The sequence below is a fragment of the Chanos chanos genome, chromosome 12 (assembly GCF_902362185.1).
Source record: "Chanos chanos chromosome 12, fChaCha1.1, whole genome shotgun sequence".
NCBI classification, from domain to species: Eukaryota; Metazoa; Chordata; class Actinopteri; order Gonorynchiformes; family Chanidae; genus Chanos; species Chanos chanos.
In genome coordinates, this window is record NC_044506.1 from 13,488,024 (window position 1) to 13,509,083 (window position 21,060).

The window sequence follows — 21,060 nt, forward strand, 5'->3', positions numbered from 1 at the left end:
CGGGGTGTTTCACTTCATGTTTCCGTGTTTCTGCACTGAACTACATCCACAACATTCGCCTTCGGCTAAAAATGAGACTTTGCGAGCCATCTAAAGAAGCTCGACAAGCTTTGCGGCTATTGAATATATGGAATATTTGTTTCAACTGCAGTTCCATCTAACCAATCATATTCGTTGAATTCAGCGGGCGATCATAATTTACAGGCGTAAATTTAAAAGAATAAAGGGAAAAGACATGCACCTGCTGTATATTCATTTACGCTGTCATAAATATGTAATGTGTATTACTATATGATATTTGACAAATATTATAAATGTCGTTTAAGGAACAAATGTTATGAGTTTGGGAGCCTAATAAAATAACGAACATGTTTGTTTTTATTTATTACACCTGGGATGTATAATACCTTCAAAATGTTCGGTGAATATCTTCAAACATAAGGGTGCTTAACATTGCAGAGGAACAATGCTGCTCCCTACTGGAAACAAATGTTAGCCACATAGGGCTATGAACGCGGAGCTGCTGGTCTGAGCGGTTCGTCTGCGTATTTTCCATAACCCTTCATTTCTTACACAAATGTTTTTTAGGCGTTTATAAGTCGACAATTAAGTACTGAAAGCTTTCAGATTTTTTTTAACAAAGCGTGTTGAAAGTTTGTTGTTCAGCAGCTATTTTCAAACTTTATACATGTGGAAACTGATTATAAAAAAGATCTTTAAGACTTATGGAGAACTTACGGTTGTTGGAGTGCTGAAATAATCTAACAATAAAAATTCAGATCACCATAACTGTACTTAGGAAAGCAAAAGAGATTCTTACTTAGAATTTCACAAGTCCGGACGTTTCCTTTAACTTAATCAGAATTTTAAGGTGCGATGTAAACCCTTCAGATAGGCTATTTTAATTCCAATATGTCAATGGTTTTAGCGCGGTGTCCTGATGTGAATTGTTCTTTCATTTTCAGTTGAGACCTATTAAGAGATATTTGTTTACATTTTGGGACAAATGCACATGGTTCATTAACTCTCACTCCCATTGGCTCGCATGTAGGGACATTCCACCAATAAGAAAGAGCCGCCTTGACAGTTTGAAGACGATACACCGATGTTCACTCAGCTTTTTAAAATAATTGTTCTTCTAGTTCATTATCAGTGAAACATAGGAGGTCGGATCGCTTTGAGTAACCATATTGGTCCGTTTTGAACTAGCCGGGAAATAAAAAATACTAGTTTTACACAAATCAGCGGAAAGACACTTTGGTGACTTGGCTGACAGTCTGTCTTATTTCAGTCCAGGAGACTGAAACAGAGTATTATTAATGTCATCTCAACATGAAAGTCCGTCTTGTATAGTTGCTGAATAGTTTTAATTGCTTCTTTTTTTTCTAAATGGCTAATGTTGTTAAAAAAGAAAATATAAGTGCCAAGGTACACATGCGCACTGGCAACAAAACTGCCGCTCGATAAACGCTTGGCGCCGGCGCGAGATATTCATTTCGCACTAAGTAAGGTAAGGAAGCGGACTGCCTCGGTGATTTCTTACTTGTAATAATAAGATATGTTCTCAAATTGAAAATTTCACCAACAAAGCTTTTACCTTGAGCATCAAATATTTTTACGTTAGTGTCATTATTATTATGTTGTTAACTTGTACACTAAATGTTCTAGCTAACCAACGCTAGCTAGATAGCAAATATGTTTGCATTACTTATAAAGTTTATATTACTAGTTCATCAAATTGCAAGTTTAATAGACAGAAACGTTTGTATACTATTCTCGTTAAGTACTGTTGCATGTACGCCTTTAGTTGTTGTATGTCTACATTAAAGCTGGGTCAACTTGATTGTCTCTTTTTGGAGGAACTTAGGAACTGATAAAAGCTAGCTAGCTTGATAGCAAGGAGCCCATATTGTAGCATATGTTTATATTTTCTTCAGTCGCCTTAAATTCAGCTAAATGTTTGCCTTAAAGTTCAAGACGCTGTCTTTCCAAGATAAATAAAGATATGAGTTATGCATAATGCAAAGTAAGTTCGGTGCATTACGGCATATGTAGGTTGGCTTATTAGAACGTACAGCCCGCCCGGGTAAATTTTGGCGGGTACGTGTCGTTAAAAGAATTGTATAAAATCTTGTTTTGTTTCATTTATGTTAATGTAAAGATTAGTATATTGAGACTCTAGTATGTATCATAACTGAACATTAAGCTTCAGAAATGTTTAAGTGGTTTGTGGGTCTAATGTTCATCCAGGCTTTTGTGTTCAACTTAAACTCCTGACAGATGACTTTGCCAAGAGCAGTCACTTGCAAAAAAAAACCAAACAAAAACTGACGGTTTTAATATGCATTTTACACTCTCCGATAGGTGTCTTTTATAGCAAGTTGCCTGCACTAAGTGCAGTTTTTAATTTGAATGTAATTAAAACATATTTTGTACTTTAAATTTCAGAGAAGTGTGGTGACCCTCTTTGTTTCTCAAACAAGATCATGACTAGACGAAGGTAAGAGCGGGATTACGTTAGCTCTTGTAGTCTCTCCGTTACTTTAATTTGTTTAATTGTACAGTTAATAACTAACTGCATTTTCATGTCATTGCAGCGGTCGTTTGCAAGCAAAGTCTGAAAATGCATCCACACATAAACACAAGATAGCAAGAATAAGGAAAGAGGTTTGTATATTGTTCATGTAAACACATTGGTTGGGTACAATAATCAAATAATAATGTCTCTCGTTGTAGTCTTTTCTTTTAATCATTGAATTTTGTCTTTCAGCAGTGCAGTAGGAGGAAAACGTTGGTAACCTCAAAGAGGATTCATTGTGAGGCACAGGTATTGCAATAGCAAAGTCATTCTTCACACATCTGTCGACATTAAGAATATTCTGTTGTCAAGATTATAATCTTGATGTAAATTAAATGATCTGTGTGTTCAGAATCTATGGACTGAGGAAGGGATCTTTGAGGCTCCTTTTGATGGACTTGAAAAGGATACTGGTGTCGCTCCCTCAAAACAGCTGATACAGCCATCGCCCTTTCCTCTCCTCAGGTTAGTTTATGCATACGGACGTCTCAGTCCGAGGCTGGATGTGTAGTATGAAATGAGCCTGTAGCTGACTTGGTTAAAAGCATGTGCTGTAGTTTGTATTTGGTTTGTTTCATACATTAAAAGACTGCTTTCTGTCTGTCAGCTGGGGCAGTTCTGAAGATGTGTGGGTCAAGATGCTGAGTAAGGAAGTGAAGTATAAGCACAATAAGAGCTTCCTGCAGCAGCATCCTAAACTCCAACCCAAGATGAGGTCCATTCTTTTAGACTGGCTTATGGAGGTGAGACAGCAGTTTGAAAATGGTCAAGACTTTTATGAGATGGCATTTATTAATGTCGGTAGTTCATTGCTGTTCCTTTTAGTGTCAGTATAAAACAGTTCTTCGTGCACTATTAAAAAGTGTACCGCAGGATTGAGTGTTACGCCACCCTGAGAAAAGACACTAATGAAGTAATGCCATGTTGACGATAAAAAAATTTCCGAGTTCTTATAAAGAGGGACCTGACCTTAAAACAACCCCTGCTATGCTGAATTAATCTTTTGGAAAATGCACAGTGTAAATTTAGGTTTCTTATCACATTGGTCTCAATTTGCTTTGCTGCCAAATGTATTAAAAAGTTGAATATAAATTTTGATCAGCTTTACAGATATTTTTATATTTGCATGAATCCTTATCATTACACACTTTTTTTCATCCTTTTGTCGTAGGTGAGTGAGGCTTACACACTCCACAGGCAGACATTCTACCTGGCTCAAGACTTCTTTGACAGGTTCATGTTGACTCAGGAGAATGTCAATAAAGAGCATCTTCAGCTCATGGGAATTACTGCTCTCTTCATTGCATCCAAAATTGAGGTACGAGAAGTCAAGTTCAAACCTTTACCGATTTTTTTTTTTTTTTTACTATTGACATTTGCGAAAGCAGGAGTTGAGTTTGATCCTCTTTTCCCTGCAGGAAATTTATCCTCCTAAGATTCAGGAGCTGGCCTACGTCACTGATGGGGCCTGTCTGGAGGAGGAGATTCTTCAAATGGAGCTAATCATGTTAAAGGTATATTCATTTATGTTTGAGGTTTCTAATATACCCTTACGTTTTCTTACTATCAAGTCATTCTAATAAAGCAGATGTTAAACTGTTACTAAATCACAGCTGTTCAGTCATAACGGTAATAGTAATAATACTTTCTGTTAGACGCATGTAAACTCAATCACATACAATCATATTATCAAAGGAAGTAAATACACAAAGATAGTTCAATTTTTTAGGACACTAAGAACTAAAGTGCTCAAAGTAGCTGAGCTCTGTCTTGATTCTCAAATATAATTGTATTTAATAGGCTTTGAATTGGGACCTCTGTCCGGAAACTGTTGTCTCCTGGATCAAAGTCTACCTTCAGATGGCATCTCTCTATGACTTCTCTAATCTTCTAGTACCGCAGTTTTCTCAGGACACTTACATTCAGATCACACAGGTATGGAGTATGCATGTATATAAACTAGTAGTTTCCTAATCACCCAATCATGAAATGCCCATATGTATCAACCACTGCTTCACTCTTTGTTTATTTATTTTTGTAGCTCTTAGATTTATGTATTCTCGATGTCGGTTCCCTGGACTTTAAGTACGGCGTGTTGGCGGCGGCAGCATTATGTCACTTCTTATCTTTCGACGTGGTTCAAAAAGTATCTGGTGAGTTATGTTATGTTGTGGGAAGCATAAGGTCTGTGCTGAGCTGATGCCTGTTTTGTGGCGTGTAACCCGCCCATGAGAGTGACGGGACTTTGTGTTGTCAGGTTTATCGTGGGATGCTGTGGAGAGCTGTGTGAACTGGATGGCTCCCTTTGTGGAGACTGTGGGGGGCTACTCAGGTGTACAGCTCAAAGAGTTTAGCAAAGTGGCTCCTGAGGACCGCCATAATATCCAGACACACGCAGACTACCTTACCATGCTGGTGAGTAACAGTTTGCTATTTATGACAGAATGTTGTGAATTAAAATTGAAACGTGCTATTTGTAGGCTGTTCTTATTGATTGGACTGTTGAATTTCCCCTAAACGCTGAGGACAGAGCTCTAGTGCCAAAAAGAGCCACCGTATTCCGGCATCGGCTGCCCATTTCACTTTACAGCTTTGCATAAAATCCAACAATTTACTCTTAAACCTGAGGTCCAAAATAGGCTTGATAGAAACCATTTTTCTTGTTTCATTTCCACTGGCATGTTTGGGTGATTCCTATTTCTTTACTCTTTCAGAATGAAGCTCAGCGTAGACAGACACAAAGTATGGACGGCACCTTTCCTCCAACCCCTCCTAGTAGCACAGAGAAAGTCACTACACACTGAGTATGATGAATATACACCATCTTCATCTCAGCACTGGTTCTGTTAACTGTTGTTTATGGAAAAGTGCAGTGTTGGTACATCTTGGCTGGTGAGCTACAAACTGCCATTTCTCTCTCAGTAAATGTGGTGCAGTACTGCCTTTTGCTTTATCAAATGTTAAGGCCCTTTCCCCACATTTTGACCTTAATGAGGGGAAAAAATGAGGGTCATTATGTTGCTAAAACAGAATTTAGTTTCGACAGCTTTATGTTTAGTTGTTAAAACCTGACCACCAGCCTGTACTTTCCTTTTTTTTTTTCTTTTTTAAACGTACTGTTCGTCTGTTAAGAGCTCAAGTCCTTTATGTGAAAGTACACAAATAATTACTGTGCAACATCTGTAGATACAAAGACATTACTTTTAACAAATTTGTAAATACAAGAGTTATATAAGGGCTGTAACAGACAGAAGCCACAGTGTAACTTATTCATTATTAAGCTGGCTTTATATGTACACCAACTGTAAATAACTCAATTTTGTATTTCTGACTAAACGTGCTATAAAGTAGAATTTTATGACCACACTTGATATGCTTAAAAATGATTGCGTAACTCATGTGTATTTCCAATATTTTAAACTAAATGCCTGGGAAACTTGATTCTTTTTTTTATGCACAGAATATATAAATTTCATGTAAATACTTTTTTTGAACTGCCAAAGGCATTAAGAATTGAGTATTTATAATTGTCTAGGCAATTTGTAAGTATCAGAAATACTTTGTCAGCAATGTGTATATTTGTAAAAATGACATGACGTGTATTTATTGGAATTATGTATTTTTTCTGGGTGGAAAACAATAAAAAAAAACAACAACAACAATGTACATACATTTTCAATGAGATGGTCTCGTTGTAAATCAAAAGTAAAGTTTTGCCATTGCTTGTAGGAATTTCTTCTTTCTTTTCTGTGCAGCCAGTTGCAACACCTCTTCTGGGTTACTGGAGTTGAGCTCTGGCTGCCCAATGGCCTTTATCTGTTCAACAAGAACTCAATCACTTTTCACCTTCACCAGCTGGCATAAATCAGAATTATCAACAATAATTTCACATTTTTTTCAACTTTCTTGGGAATTTTTTTGTGCATTTCATACAAAAGGCCCTAAGAAGTGAACAGGGTTACAACTCGGCTGGTTCCATTTGTACAGACGATGGACTAGAATGAATGAAAACTAGAACCATGATTAATCTGATGATATTCAGGTACTTACAGCGACTTGTCTTTTGTCAATTTCACCCCGTTTATGATGAATGTCTGCAAAATGTAGTTAAGGTTTTAGCTGCTTTCCTAACAAAAAACCCATCTACAACGAAATAACCTTAGACCCCTCACTCCCAAAGTAAAGGATACGCGTCAGGTACTCTAGGATGGTCACGTCCCAGATGTAGTCATAGAAAGAGTCCATGGAGTCGTGACTGTTTTGCTCCTGAAGAGCTTTAAATGCGGTCATGTAGTCAACCTCCCGAAGAAACTGGCATAGAACAGCCACCTAGACAGCATAAAATCCAATCATAAATCTTTCTCTTTTCAGTGTGCACTGATATGAATCTGTTATGGTTTGCACATGGCAGGAAACTGAAGCCTTACCTGAGTGTGGCAGTTCAGCAGAGAGCAACATTTGATCATTCTCTTCAGGACCTACACGGACGAATCACAATCCGGCGAGTTGAATTGCGTCAATGCAAGACACACAGTAATCAAGAACAGCGGTTTCCTAAAAACCTAAAACGTGCAAGCGCTCCTGGAGTTTATCTTACCTGGTCTGTGTAGACTTCAGGAGGAACAGCCTTTGTGAAGAAGTCTGAGCTAACAGTCCCAGCTTGGAGGTAGAAGTGCATAGCTGCTGAGTACTGATTGGTTACTGCAAAGCCAAAAAGAAAGAAATCGGACGGAATATAATCCAGTTCCGTTAGTAGCTGACGGAACTGGATTATTTGAACTGGACTGGATTATTTATTTGAAACATCCAAAAAACAAATTGTAATCAAAAGCACTGCGCTTTAATAATTTCACTTTATAAGTGAGAGACTGTGTACTTGCCAAAGTATATGTCTGCCTGTGTGATGAGCCAAGACTGGTTGTTGGGATTCAGTGTGAGCGCATAGGTGACCAGCTCCTTCACAGTCACTGCCACAGCCTCCACATCTACAGACTGCAGACTGTAGGACATAATCATAATACACATAAACTATCACTGACACACACAACAGGATTAGGTCTGTTATTCCCTAACATTTCTATTCATTTATCCCTCACAAATCTGAAACAAATCAAAACGCGAAATTAGACCAGCACTCAGAACATTGCATCAGCTAGACTGTAACATCATCGTAAAGTCGTTCATACTTGGGAAGTGTTGAGGGCCAGATGGAGAGATGTTCTGCCGTCACTTCATTGACAATATCATCCTGCAAAGGACAGGATGATGATGTGCAAAATAAATAAATAAACAAATAAATAATAATAATAATAATAATAATACAATAGCATCATAATTAGAGGACTTACACCTGGTAATCAATGTCAAAAACCTACCCGTACAATACTGTGCAGTCTCACAAACAGAGAGATCAGGGTGGTCAACACCAGCGGTTCCTGGAAGAACACAAGTCATTGATGAGACGTCATGATGCGCTGTACCTTGACACATAATTCACTTAAATACAGACGAAGGACCATCTCTACACTCACCCGCAGTTTCTTGACAAAGGTTATGAATTTGGACCTAAAGGAAAGAATTCACAAAATAGGGATTTACACTGCATGAACTTCAGGCTGATTAACTAAATATCCTCTTCTGTAATTTGTACTTACTTTACACCTTCAAACATTAAAAGAGGACTGAAAGGTAACCATTTGTCTATCAGAGCCAACGTTAAATGATTCTTATAATTAGTCAAAACCTTAAGGTTTTGCTCTCAGCTGCTCTGCTGTGAGTGGTGAAGTTGAGGAGGCTGTTACCTGGGGAGAATACCCAGCGAGGACTCTCTCTGCTTAATGAGGCTGACACGACCATCATTGGCTCGTTTGTGCTGGCTAGACACACTGCATATCTGCACCACCACATCCCAAAGTTCCTTCGCTGTGCGCCTACTCTCTTTAGGACCTGGAAGCTCCTTACAGGTGGAGGCCAGGAGCTGCCCCAGCTACGGGAGTTGAAGAGTGATGACACTACATGAAGATGTTTGTATACACAGGAGCATTTGAAGTAATTCTATAACACATAAACCTTAGTCAATGACACATTTTTTTACTATTGTGCATTCAGTTCTCTTGGCTTCATGACATTAAAGTCTGAATCCTATGTAAAGAAATGGTTATACACACAATGTAAAAATGTACATATTAAAATAAATGTTTGTAAAAGTAGAAGCATTAAAAATAATCAGCTATGAAACTTTCTTTTTCTTGGTTTTCCCGTCCAACTCAGCTCCTCAATATACTTTCAAGTACCTGATTGGTCTGCCAGTTGAGTGGGATGTCTGTACCGTAATGTAGGGGTTGTTATTGACCAGTTGAGTGGGATGTCTGTACTGTAATGTAGGGGTTGTTATTGACCAGTTGAGTGGGATGTCTGTACTGTAATGTAGGGGTTGTCCAGTTGAGTGGGATGTCTGTACCATAATGTAGGGGTTGTTATTGACCAGTTGAGTGGGATGTCTGTACCATAATGTAAGGGTTGTTATTGACAAGTTGAGTGGGATGTCTGTACCGTAATGTAGGGGTTGTTATTGACCAGTTGAGTGGGACGTCTGTACCATAATGTAACGGTTGTTACTGACCAGTTTAGTGGGATGTCTGTACCGTAATGTAGGGGTTGTTATTGACCAGTTGAGTGGGATGTCTGTACTGTAATGTAGGGGTTGTTATTGACCAGTTGAGTGGGATGTCTGTACTGTAATGTAGGGGTTGTTATTGACCAGTTGAGTGGGATGTCTGTACCATAATGTAACGGTTGTTACTGACCAGTTTAGTGGGATGTCTGTACCGTAATGTAGGGGTTGTTATTGACCAGTTGAGTGGGATGTCTGTACTGTAATGTAGGGGTTGTTATTGACCAGTTGAGTGGGATGTCTGTACTGTAATGTAGGGGTTGTTATTGACCAGTTTAGTGGGATGTCTGTACTGTAATGTAGGGGTTGTTATTGACCAGTTTAGTGGGATGTCTGTACCTTAATGTAAGGGTTGTTATTGACAAGTTGAGTGGGATGTCTGTACCGTAATGTAGGGGTTGTTATTGACCAGTTGAGTGGGACGTCTGTACCATAATGTAACGGTTGTTACTGACCAGTTTAGTGGGATGTCTGTACCGTAATGTAGGGGTTGTTATTGACCAGTTGAGTGGGATGTCTGTACTGTAATGTAGGGGTTGTTATTGACCAGTTTAGTGTGATGTCTGTACTGTAATGTAGGGGTTGTTATTGACCAGTTTAGTGGGATGTCTGTACCTTAATGTAGGGGTTGTTATTGACAAGTTGAGTGGGATGTCTGTACCGTAATGTAGGGGTTGTTATTGACCAGTTGAGTGGGACGTCTGTACCATAATGTAACGGTTGTTACTGACCAGTTTAGTGGGATGTCTGTACCGTAATGTAGGGGTTGTTATTGACCAGTTGAGTGGGATGTCTGTACTGTAATGTAGGGGTTGTTATTGACCAGTTGAGTGGGATGTCTGTACTGTAATGTAGGGGTTGTTATTGACCAGTTGAGTGGGACGTCTGTACTGTAATGTAGGGGTTGTTATTGACCAGTTTAGTGGGATGTCTGTACCTTAATGTAGGGGTTGTTATTGACCAGTTTAGTGGGATGTCTGTACCATAATGTAAGGGTTGTTATTGACCAGTTGAGTGGGAAGTCTGTACCGTAATGTAGGGGTTGTTGCCGACCAGTTTAGTGGGATGTCTGTACTGTAATGTAGGGGTTGTTATTGACCAGTTGAGTGGGATGTCTGTACTGTAATGTAGGGGTTGTCCAGTTGAGTGGGATGTCTGTACCATAATGTAGGGGTTGTTATTGACCAGTTGAGTGGGATGTCTGTACCATAATGTAAGGGTTGTTATTGACAAGTTGAGTGGGATGTCTGTACCGTAATGTAGGGGTTGTTATTGACCAGTTGAGTGGGACGTCTGTACCATAATGTAACGGTTGTTACTGACCAGTTTAGTGGGATGTCTGTACCGTAATGTAGGGGTTGTTATTGACCAGTTGAGTGGGATGTCTGTACTGTAATGTAGGGGTTGTTATTGACCAGTTGAGTGGGATGTCTGTACTGTAATGTAGGGGTTGTTATTGACCAGTTGAGTGGGATGTCTGTACTGTAATGTAGGGGTTGTTATTGACCAGTTTAGTGGGATGTCTGTACTGTAATGTAGGGGTTGTTATTGACCAGTTTAGTGGGATGTCTGTACCTTAATGTAGGGGTTGTTATTGACAAGTTGAGTGGGATGTCTGTACCGTAATGTAGGGGTTGTTATTGACCAGTTGAGTGGGACGTCTGTACCATAATGTAACGGTTGTTACTGACCAGTTTAGTGGGATGTCTGTACCGTAATGTAGGGGTTGTTATTGACCAGTTGAGTGGGATGTCTGTACTGTAATGTAGGGGTTGTTATTGACCAGTTGAGTGGGATGTCTGTACTGTAATGTAGGGGTTGTTATTGACCAGTTTAGTGGGATGTCTGTACTGTAATGTAGGGGTTGTTATTGACCAGTTTAGTGGGATGTCTGTACCTTAATGTAGGGGTTGTTATTGACCAGTTTAGTGGGATGTCTGTACCTTAATGTAGGGGTTGTTACTGACCAGTTTAGTGGGATGTCTGTACCGTAATGTAGGGGTTGTTATTGACCAGTTGAGTGGGATGTCTGTACTGTAATGTAGGGGTTGTTATTGACCAGTTGAGTGGGATGTCTGTACTGTAATGTAGGGGTTGTTATTGACCAGTTGAGTGGGATGTCTGTACCGTAATGTAGGGGCTGTTATTGACCAGTTGAGTGGGACGTCTGTACCATAATGTAACGGTTGTTACTGACCAGTTTAGTGGGATGTCTGTACCGTAATGTAACGGTTGTTACTGACCAGTTTAGTGGGATGTCTGTACCGTAATGTAGGGGTTGTTATTGACCAGTTGAGTGGGATGTCTGTACTGTAATGTAGGGGTTGTTATTGACCAGTTGAGTGGGATGTCTGTACTGTAATGTAGGGGTTGTTATTGACCAGTTTAGTGGGATGTCTGTACTGTAATGTAGGGGTTGTTATTGACCAGTTGAGTGGGATGTCTGTACTGTAATGTAGGGGTTGTTATTGACCAGTTGAGTGGGATGTCTGTACCGTAATGTAGGGGCTGTTATTGACCAGTTGAGTGGGACGTCTGTACCATAATGTAACGGTTGTTACTGACCAGTTGAGTGGGATGTCTGTACTGTAATGTAGGGGTTGTTATTGACCAGTTGAGTGGGATGTCTGTACTGTAATGTAGGGGTTGTTATTGACCAGTTTAGTGGGATGTCTGTACTGTAATGTAGGGGTTGTTATTGACCAGTTTAGTGGGATGTCTGTACCTTAATGTAGGGGTTGTTATTGACAAGTTGAGTGGGATGTCTGTACCGTAATGTAGGGGTTGTTATTGACCAGTTGAGTGGGACGTCTGTACCATAATGTAACGGTTGTTACTGACCAGTTTAGTGGGATGTCTGTACCGTAATGTAGGGGTTGTTATTGACCAGTTGAGTGGGATGTCTGTACTGTAATGTAGGGGTTGTTATTGACCAGTTGAGTGGGATGTCTGTACTGTAATGTAGGGGTTGTTATTGACCAGTTTAGTGGGATGTCTGTACTGTAATGTAGGGGTTGTTATTGACCAGTTTAGTGGGATGTCTGTACTGTAATGTAGGGGTTGTTATTGACCAGTTTAGTGGGATGTCTGTACCTTAATGTAGGGGTTGTTATTGACCAGTTTAGTGGGATGTCTGTACCGTAATGTAGGGGTTGTTATTGACCAGTTGAGTGGGATGTCTGTACCGTAATGTAACGGTTGTTACTGACCAGTTGAGTGGGATGTCTGTACCGTAATGTAGAGGTTGTTATTGACCAGTTGAGTGGGATGTCTGTACTGTAATGTAGGGGTTGTTACTGACCAGTTGAGTGGGATGTCTGTACTGTAATGTAGGGGTTGTTATTGACCAGTTTAGTGGGATGTCTGTACTGTAATGTAGGGGTTGTTATTGACCAGTTTAGTGGGATGTCTGTACTGTAATGTAGGGGTTGTTATTGACCAATGTAGTGGGATGTCTGTACCTTAATGTAGGGGTTGTTATTGACCAGTTTAGTGGGATGTCTGTACCATAATGTAAGGGTTGTTATTGACCAGTTGAGTGGGAAGTCTGTACTGTAATGTAGGGGTTGTTGCCGACCAGTTTAGTGGGATGTCTGTACCTTAATGTAGGGGTTGTTATTGACCAGTTTAGTGGGATGTCTGTACTGTAATGTAGGGGTTGTTATTGACCAGTTGAGTGGGATGTCTGTACCTTAATGTAGGGGTTGTTATTGACCAGTTTAGTGGGATGTCTGTACCGTAATGTAGAGGTTGTTATTGACCAGTTTAGTGGGATGTCTGTACTGTAATGTAGGGGTTGTTATTGACCAGTTGAGTGGGATGTCTGTACTGTAATGTAGGGGTTGTTATTGACCAGTTGAATGGGATGTCTTTACCTTAATGTAGGGGTTGTTGTTGACCAGGGACTGAGGGACTTGCAGCGTAAGGTATTCATTCTCTCTCCAGTTCAACATGAAGGCCACACACTCTTCTCCCACAATCTGCCTCAAAGGGAGATCTAGACAAAGCCCAGACATTGAGATTTCCACTGTGCTTTAAGAACACTTGAGGTAAAAACCAGGCTGTGCGCTATTCATGACAAAGTAACTATGTACAAACACACAACAGAGGTAACAAAACAAAGACCCATAACACATATCTGTGATGCACCCTACAATACTGAGATAAACCTTAAGTACAAAAAAAAAAAAATAGCTTGAGATCTGAACTCTTACCATGTATCCTCATCTCAAGGTATCCTCTCACTCTGCTGACCAGGTCCGGAGGGGGGCGCTCTGTACTGCCCTCTGCCGCGCCCGTCTCGTGAGCCCGGATATCCAACAGCAGGATCTCATTCAGCATGACCTGCCTCAGCTTAGGGGAGAACTCTGTGACCAGCTCCAGGCAGGCAGAGAAGAGCTGCCGGGCATGGGCAAAGTCCTGAGCCGACGGCATTAGAGTTCATTGATTTTAAATCAGTCACATTCAAATCACAACTCAACTCAACACCAGTCAGTTCTGTACAATTACGACCAGTCTAAGTATTTGTGCAGTCCATTGTTGGCATCTCCTGCACAGAAAAGATCATGAAAAGCATACAGTCGGTATACGTTCTGTGATGATGCTACAAATGGCATAGCACAAGTACCTTTATGGTGATGCAGTGAAGGCCTTTGGCCATGAGAATATACACTAAATCCCTTGTGAGGTTGTCCTTTATGGCAAGTATCACACTGATGTAGTCTGTTGGGACCTCCCACTACACATAAAAACAAAAAGATTGAAGTTAAGTTTTTTGTGTTTTTTTTTTATCGTATCATTCATAGTCATGCATGAACATTTGGCTAGGGATTTTCTACACTGCAGTGTAAGAAGCTGGTGTTTAGCTTCTTGACAAAAGCTTAGGGATAAGAATTTAAAAAGCTTAGCAATAATACTTTAGACACTATTCACCACTGACACTCAACTTTATCCTCTTTAAATTGCATTAACTGAATCTAGTCAAGGACTCAGCATGCTTAGTGGGTAACATTTTGATGGCACGTTGCGTTTAAACTTTTTTGATGACCCCTAACCTTGCTGTTGACCCTCCAGAAGGGCCGCTCGGCCATGCCGTGCAGCTCGATGAGGATCTGACGGATCCTGCGAGCGTCAAGCGACAGGATGAGCTGCTGCTCCAGCTGCCCAATGTTCACACTCGCCGACGCTACGGCAGGACAACGAGGGGGAGCAATGGATTTGCCACAATGTTAGCGACAACAACAACAAACATAATGTCACGCGTGATTGCCTGTCGGGCTACGCTAATCATTTAATGCTGTGACACGCTGCGGAGAACCCGTCCGCGTATCCAATTCTAAACTTTATCTGATGGCCTAATCCATATAAATATATATGATTTATGCCCTAAATGAAACTGTAGTGTGCCAGTGAATATGACAAAATACCTGGGATGTCGTAAAAGGAGGGTAAGGGCTTGGCACTGAGATTGACAGTGGCTGATCTCTTCCTCATCTGGTCAAGCAGCATCTTTTTCTCTTCATCGTGAAGGAGCTCCATGAAGAGCTTGTGGGAAGAGACCATGAACGCCAGAGGAACCTCCTCCAGTCTCTCACAAAGAGTCCTGCACAGGGACGTGCAAAGATTACACTAATATATTATACACAAAAAAAAACCCCACAACACAGGGCTGCAGATCACTGCAATAATGGTATTTGCTGAACTCACTTAAGGAACAGAGCTAAGTTCCTCTTAGCGGTCTCTGACGTGAGCTCCTTGTCTAATGACTTCGAACAAACCTGGGGAGAACAAGATCAATTTCGAGTGCACTGAATTCACTTTATTTCAATTTATTAAACTATTATTATCACTGGGGTTGTTCATGTGGACCAAAGCTTTCAGTAGGGCTTTTTCTCTGTGACAAGTAATGTTTGCTGTTAAGTACCTCCAAAAGGAAGCTAACGCTTTGCTTGGTGGGCTTCAGGAGTAGCTGCTGGAATCTCACACTGAGGACCTGGCCTTCCAGAGCATCCCGCACCGCGTTACACACACACAGCTTATGACACACCTCCTCCAACATCCTTTCCCTGGACACAACACACAGGATGTGTGACACTGAGGCAGGTGAGTTTTGGTGCAAATGTAAAGGACTGGAGAAGCAGGCCTAATGGTTTTAATGTGCCCACTGAGTGTGTCTCACCCTTTCTGAACTCTGTGTAGGAGCTCCAACAGGATTGAATGTCTGAAGTTGTTGGGCAAGCTGAGTGTTACGTTGTCTTTAATAAAAGCCTCTATCAAAGCCTAAGAGTGAAAAAGCCATAAAAGAAAGATGCAGTAACATTTTACTTGACTTTCAAGAACAACAACAAATGCTTATGCAGATCACTGATATCTAGCTTCTTCAGTTGGAACAAACAGCCTAACTGTTTACTCTCTCTCTGCAAAATTAACAAAGAGGAATTTTTCATTAGAATGAGACCAGGGCTCTCTGACCTGGTAGTTCTGAGTTTTGATGAAGTTGTTGATGTGTCCGTAGGGGGTGAGCTGGGTATCAGTGGGGTCAGAAGCTCCAGTCAGGGCCCTGCAAGCATTCCAGTACCCGTCTAGACGCTTCTCATCCAAATGACAGTGCAATGCTCCTGAATCCAGCTGCGCAGGACATAAACAAGGCACTGCATCAAACTCGACAAAACCAGAGCAGAAGAGGCGAACTGCTGAACATTAGCGCACATGTTCTTGCATATTTCCAAAAAAAAAAAAAAAAAAAGAGCCCTTATTGGCCATTACCTTTGACAGCAGTTCCTTAGCTGTTCTGAAGTGCTCTCTGGCTTTTTCATAGGCCGAGGGATCTGAACAGCCTTGCTGGAAATAAATGCCTCCTAAATCATAATGTACCTGTAAGACGCAAATCAGACTTTAAACATATGAAGAGAGTGAAACACATTTAGACGTGCACAATACAAAAGAAATACAATAACAAAAAAAACACATGCACATGTCAATGTTCTGAGTTACGACTGTGAAGACAAATGCTCATAGCACTGTGTTCAGCAATAGCTCAGTATGTAAGCTGATATTTGCTGAGAACTTCCCTACTTTCTGCCAACTCCGTGTAGATATATTCTCACTACTATACTGTATGTGTGCACAGAAGTGTAATTTTGCACAGCAGGTGTGACCCACCTGACAGTGAAGCTCATCGGCACTGATTCTGAGCCCAGCTGTTGATGACTCAGTTTCCCCATTTGCTGTGCTGGGGTCAGCAGCCAGCAGGTCCAGTGTGCGCAGGGTGTGAATGTAGAAGTCCTTTTTGATGTTCAGAGCTCCTTCTAGAACCATGATTGAGTCTGTGGCCTGTTCTTTCAGCTGTTCAACATGGCAAAATCGACATTGCTTGAGATTGCAGAATGGCATAGCTGTTTAAATATTAGTTTAATTGTTTGAATGGCATTTGCTTTGATTATGTAAAGACTGCCAATAAATAGACACTCACCACACTCAAAATATTTTCAGTCAACTCTTTTTCCTGCTGAACAATGTTCAACCTGTGAACAGCACATATGAGAGCAAAGGTTTAATACAAAGAGCAGTCTGAATCAAATATTCCATTTCAGATCTTTCAAGCGTTTCTGAAGATATGTAAGTACAAATAACAGAACATCAGACATACATGTTCAGCTGATGTGGTCCAGGCTTTGTCTGTTTCTCTGGAAAACTGCTTAGAACTATAGTGCGGATGGCCCTGGAAGCAAAAAAGCATTAAAATGATAAAGGCAAAAAGCATGCAAAAAAAAACTAAAAACAACAGGACAAAACTGACCAAAATAATGAAAGAATATTAGAGAATACAAAAAATCTAAAGAGAATTACAAAAAAGCAACAGAGAACTGATATTCGCCCTCAATAGTCCTACAATGATCACGAATAATTAATTCACACAACAAGTCTGTCCTAAACCACTTGTTAAGTATTATATGTCATAGATACCAGCGGTTGTAGATTAAAACAGCCATAGCTGTAGTAGGGGGTAGTGTAGACAGATCTAGATCCACATGTTTCACACCAGGAGGAACTTTACTGACACAGAGTAACTCGTTCAGCAGCATATTCAACACTGGGATGGTCAGCCTGAGGAGAACACACATAAAGTACCAGTCGTAATATCTTCAAAACCATTACTGCAGCTCACATTTTTGAACAGACAGAAGTATTATTGATGGGGTCATGAAACTTTTCCTGCATATACCACCTTCTCTCAGTTACAGCGATGGATTTAATTTACTGAAGTCTTTAATATTAGTTTTTTTCTTCCATATTACAAAAAACAGCAACATGGGCAGTATTTTTGTAACTGGTCGAGACACTTGGTTTTGTACTTGCAAATAATGTTGTAAATTACATTACTGAACATCATGCCAAAACTCACCCTTTCTCCAGCACATCTAGGTCCCACTTCAGGTGAGCAGACACCTTTAGAGCCAACAGCTTTAATGTACGGTTCCTGCGGTTATCTGCAGGAGGCTGGACCTGGTTCTGATCATTCACAGAAGGTTTGGAGGCTTGTTCAAGGAACTGGATAACAAGCTGCACTGGTGAGGGGTCTGGTCAAAGCAGAATCAGACAAAAATGGCAATGTTTCCAAACTCACACAAACAGTAAAATGTAAGAGAATACACAATAATGACTGTCAAAGTGCTTTCATCGTTCTTTGGTGAAGTCAGTACACAATTTGTGAGTCTCGTAATTAAGCGTTACTGTATGTATGAAACACAGAAATATGGTGAATGTCGGAGGTTCATCAAGGACACTATCATCTGACCTGGACTGGCCTTCTGAAGATGCTTTTCAAGCAGTGACTGATCTAAGAGAAACTCAAACCAGGAGGTCTGCGGTGGCGTGTTTGGCCGGCTGCCGCTAACTGCCTCCCGGTCTGCCGCCTCTGCACTCATTTTCACCTGAAGTACAAAAGAAATTTCTCTGATGAATATTCACTCAAAGCCAATACACAGTGTAACGCTTGGAGGCTATATATTTACTGTCCTTTACACTTCAAACTTAGCACGAACTCACAGCTCTTACTTTCACCATTCTGCCACTGCGGTTCAAAAACCTGCTGCCAAATTTTGTTCAGTTACATAGAGAGCGGTTATACACTTTCAGCACTAGCAATACAGCCCTAAAATTAGTGAATTTGCTTCTGACTTGGCACATCCACAATGACCAAACTTGTCTCTAGCACACTCACAACCTGATATTCTCTAAACTGTTTCCCTCATTGTTGGGCGGGCACATCACTAGTGCAAATTGGAGCGTCCACATACCTCAATCCTTCGCTTTAAACGAACTTAATTCTGAATATAATCTGAATGAAAGAAAATCTTTAAAAATAAGAATACAAAAACATAAAAAGAACTGTTTCACATTATTAATTGTGACAGAGTATTACTGTAATACAGAACCAATAGACAAGAAGGATATAAATGCAACTACTTCCGGGTCAGAAAAACAATATTCAAGATAAAAGCTCGGTAGAGTGTATTTCAGTAGCTGTGAGTGGCTGACAGTAATAATAAAATTCAGTCTTACTCTTTGAATCGCTAGTGATTCAGTAGACTCTGTGATAAAGTGAGATTTAACACCTGTCTGGTTTTACACGCTCTATGTGGATCGGATAGTGATCTGAGTCCATTCATTCATTCATTCATTCATTCATTCATTTTCCAAGCCGCTTATCCTAATTAGGCGTGCTGGAGCGTATCCCAGTGCTCGTTAGGCGAAAGGCAGTCCATCGCAGGATGTGAAACCAGTGGATCAAAAAGTCTGTCAGATCTCTAAGTATATTTATACCCTCACCCATGGATGAAAAGAATTCTCATGAGAATAAAGTTTCACAGCGACAGAGTCCCAACAAGACTGCAGCCATTAGAGCATGTGTTCTGTGAGAAAGTACGACACAGACTAGGTGCAGACTAATGGTGCAACAGACAGACATCACACACACTGGAAAGGTTTTCACACACAGTAAAGTCCACATGCTTTTCTCCTATGTGTTTTGCAGAGCTCTTGCTGTTCTGCCAGAACTCTTCAAAAAGACCGCAAGGTAATTCTCTAAGTTACTGTTTCCAGTATATTTTGTTGAGGCTACAGAAAGATATAACACACATAATTTGATAATGTGAATGGATTCAGTTTCAGATTTTACAGTTTAGTATAAAAAGCATGTAACAAGAGTACTATTTGATGGCACAGCTATGATAATCATTTGGGACAAATGAAAGTTCAGAATAAACTAACCATGTCCCAAAGACCTCTAAACAAACTAATCTATCTACATCACTGTGCCTTAGACAAAAAAGAAGAAAGACTAACAAGTCCCACAAATGACAAAAAAAGGATTCAACGGATATTCATTGTCAAACCCAGGGATAGGCTCAGCCACAGGACACGAGGATGGACATGCTTCTGCTTAAGCTCTCTGTATCCATGGTACCTTAACCTTCAGAGTCCAAAAGCTACACAGAGAGCGATTACAGACATTTTTCACGTCTAAAGCTCTGAAAATTATTATACATTATGGATGTGATTGTTCTAACACTTCCCTCATTAGGTATTCTTTGTCTTATTAGACATCTCTTTAAACTAGGCATCACTGTTTGTTTTTAAATTAGAGAGTGTTACATATATTGACAAAATAATCCGTAAAAATGCAACACCTCTCTTACAAGAATGACTCTTTCTAAAGAAATCACATTTAAAGTGAGAAGTCAACATGGCATGCCCAGAGCTAAATGTCTATTCCTGTACAGGCAGTAACAACAAGACAGGTTAGATTAGAGATACACAGGGTGTAGTGAGTGGGTGCTACTGCTCACCTGCCACCTGGAAAACCAGAACTTCCTCCCATGGTAGGCGGAAATATACATGACACGCATAACAGCTCATGTCACTGCAACTGCACACCTGGAGAACTGCTTCATCAAGTGCTACAGCAAAACAACTGTTGACAGCACAGGAAAAGCTCTATGCAATGTGTGAGATAGGCTGCTCCAGGGTACACCAAAGCACAGCACTTAAAAGCTATCACCTCCATCTACTCAACAGTCTGGCCTAGTATCAAAACTCTCCATGAGGAATGGCTTTAGTGAAGCTGGGCCCACTGATAGCATGTAATGATTTATTGTAACTCCAGATTTCCAACAGTAATTTAGTCACAAAAAAGAATGTATCGTTTTTTGCTAGAACAATTAAAAAAACAGTCATTGCTAATACAAAACAGAGTTTGAGATGCAACTGAGATGCCATTGTATGGGTCCTCTGCCTTGGCATCATCCAGTATCTTTGCCTCATTTTTACTGGCCTCACCTACCAAACTGAAAATTTCTCACATTACAAGTCAAGCACCAAGAAGCTCAGAAAGATTAATTGTTTCATCTTGGTTGTCTTCACTGGCCATGAATAGACCTAAAAGACAAAGTTACACCTTAAAACATAAGAACACAGAGAAATATTTGATGGCACATCAGCTGCAGTTATTTGTAAATATGTGGTGTTGGACAGCAATTTGCAGTATTTCACAATTCCTACATGATATATTAATTAATTCAATTCTACATGATGCATTTTTTTAAAAAATACAGTTCATGAGTTCATTAAAACTGAAAACTGGAAACAACTTCACAAGTAAATGTCACACTTTAAACTCACTCACCATCTATCTTTCTTATGCAGTTACTTTACGGATGGAAATACTGGCATGTTGTCCTTGGGCTTAAATTTTATCTTAATTTTCAATGGAATATTTGCGCATTGTGCCAGTTTTTCGGAGTGACGA

At 40.2% G+C, this 21,060-nt stretch overlaps 2 protein-coding genes across 2 annotated transcripts; one reads left to right on the forward strand and one right to left on the reverse strand.

Moving 5' to 3' along the window:
- The first annotated feature begins 2,486 nt into the window (after positions 1–2,486).
- LOC115824751 (G1/S-specific cyclin-E2-like) lies at positions 2,487–5,382 on the forward strand. Its single transcript, XM_030788505.1, has 11 exons — positions 2,487–2,500; positions 2,598–2,667; positions 2,771–2,827; positions 2,931–3,043; positions 3,186–3,321; positions 3,750–3,896; positions 3,997–4,092; positions 4,379–4,513; positions 4,620–4,731; positions 4,836–4,993; positions 5,293–5,382. Exons 1-11 carry the CDS (start codon positions 2,487–2,489, stop codon positions 5,380–5,382), a joined length of 1,128 nt encoding a protein of 375 aa, XP_030644365.1.
- Positions 5,383–6,238: 856 nt separating this feature from the next.
- Positions 6,239–18,612, reverse strand: ints8 (integrator complex subunit 8). The gene is made up of 27 exons (XM_030789132.1): positions 18,551–18,612; positions 18,049–18,184; positions 17,656–17,830; positions 17,217–17,357; positions 16,900–16,971; positions 16,723–16,774; positions 16,413–16,595; positions 16,017–16,124; positions 15,723–15,878; positions 15,430–15,530; positions 15,175–15,316; positions 14,958–15,028; positions 14,678–14,853; positions 14,306–14,436; positions 13,879–13,989; positions 13,466–13,670; positions 13,127–13,248; positions 8,380–8,564; positions 8,110–8,143; positions 7,954–8,013; positions 7,765–7,826; positions 7,459–7,577; positions 7,176–7,279; positions 7,006–7,056; positions 6,769–6,907; positions 6,629–6,672; positions 6,239–6,394 (listed from the first exon to the last, which is right to left on the reverse strand). The coding sequence occupies exons 2-27, from the start codon at positions 18,176–18,178 to the stop codon at positions 6,278–6,280; spliced, it is 2,991 nt and encodes a 996-aa protein (XP_030644992.1). The 5' UTR covers positions 18,179–18,184; positions 18,551–18,612; the 3' UTR covers positions 6,239–6,277.
- Positions 18,613–21,060: the final 2,448 nt, after the last annotated feature.

Excerpts from the sequence above, each read along its gene's own strand:
- ints8 (XM_030789132.1), bottom strand. The coding sequence starts at position 18,178 with ATGAGTGCAGAGGCGGCAGACCGGGAGGCAGTTAGCGGCAGCCGGCCA. Across the intron at positions 17,831-18,048 it reads TCTTCAGAAGGCCAGTCCAG|ACCCCTCACCAGTGCAGCTT; the intron begins GTCAGATGATAG and ends TGCTTTGACCAG. Across the intron at positions 14,854-14,957 it reads AACTTAGCTCTGTTCCTTAA|GACTCTTTGTGAGAGACTGG; the intron begins GTGAGTTCAGCA and ends GTCCCTGTGCAG.
- LOC115824751 (XM_030788505.1), top strand. Across the intron at positions 2,828-2,930 it reads GGATTCATTGTGAGGCACAG|AATCTATGGACTGAGGAAGG; the intron begins GTATTGCAATAG and ends CTGTGTGTTCAG. Across the intron at positions 4,994-5,292 it reads CAGACTACCTTACCATGCTG|AATGAAGCTCAGCGTAGACA; the intron begins GTGAGTAACAGT and ends TTACTCTTTCAG.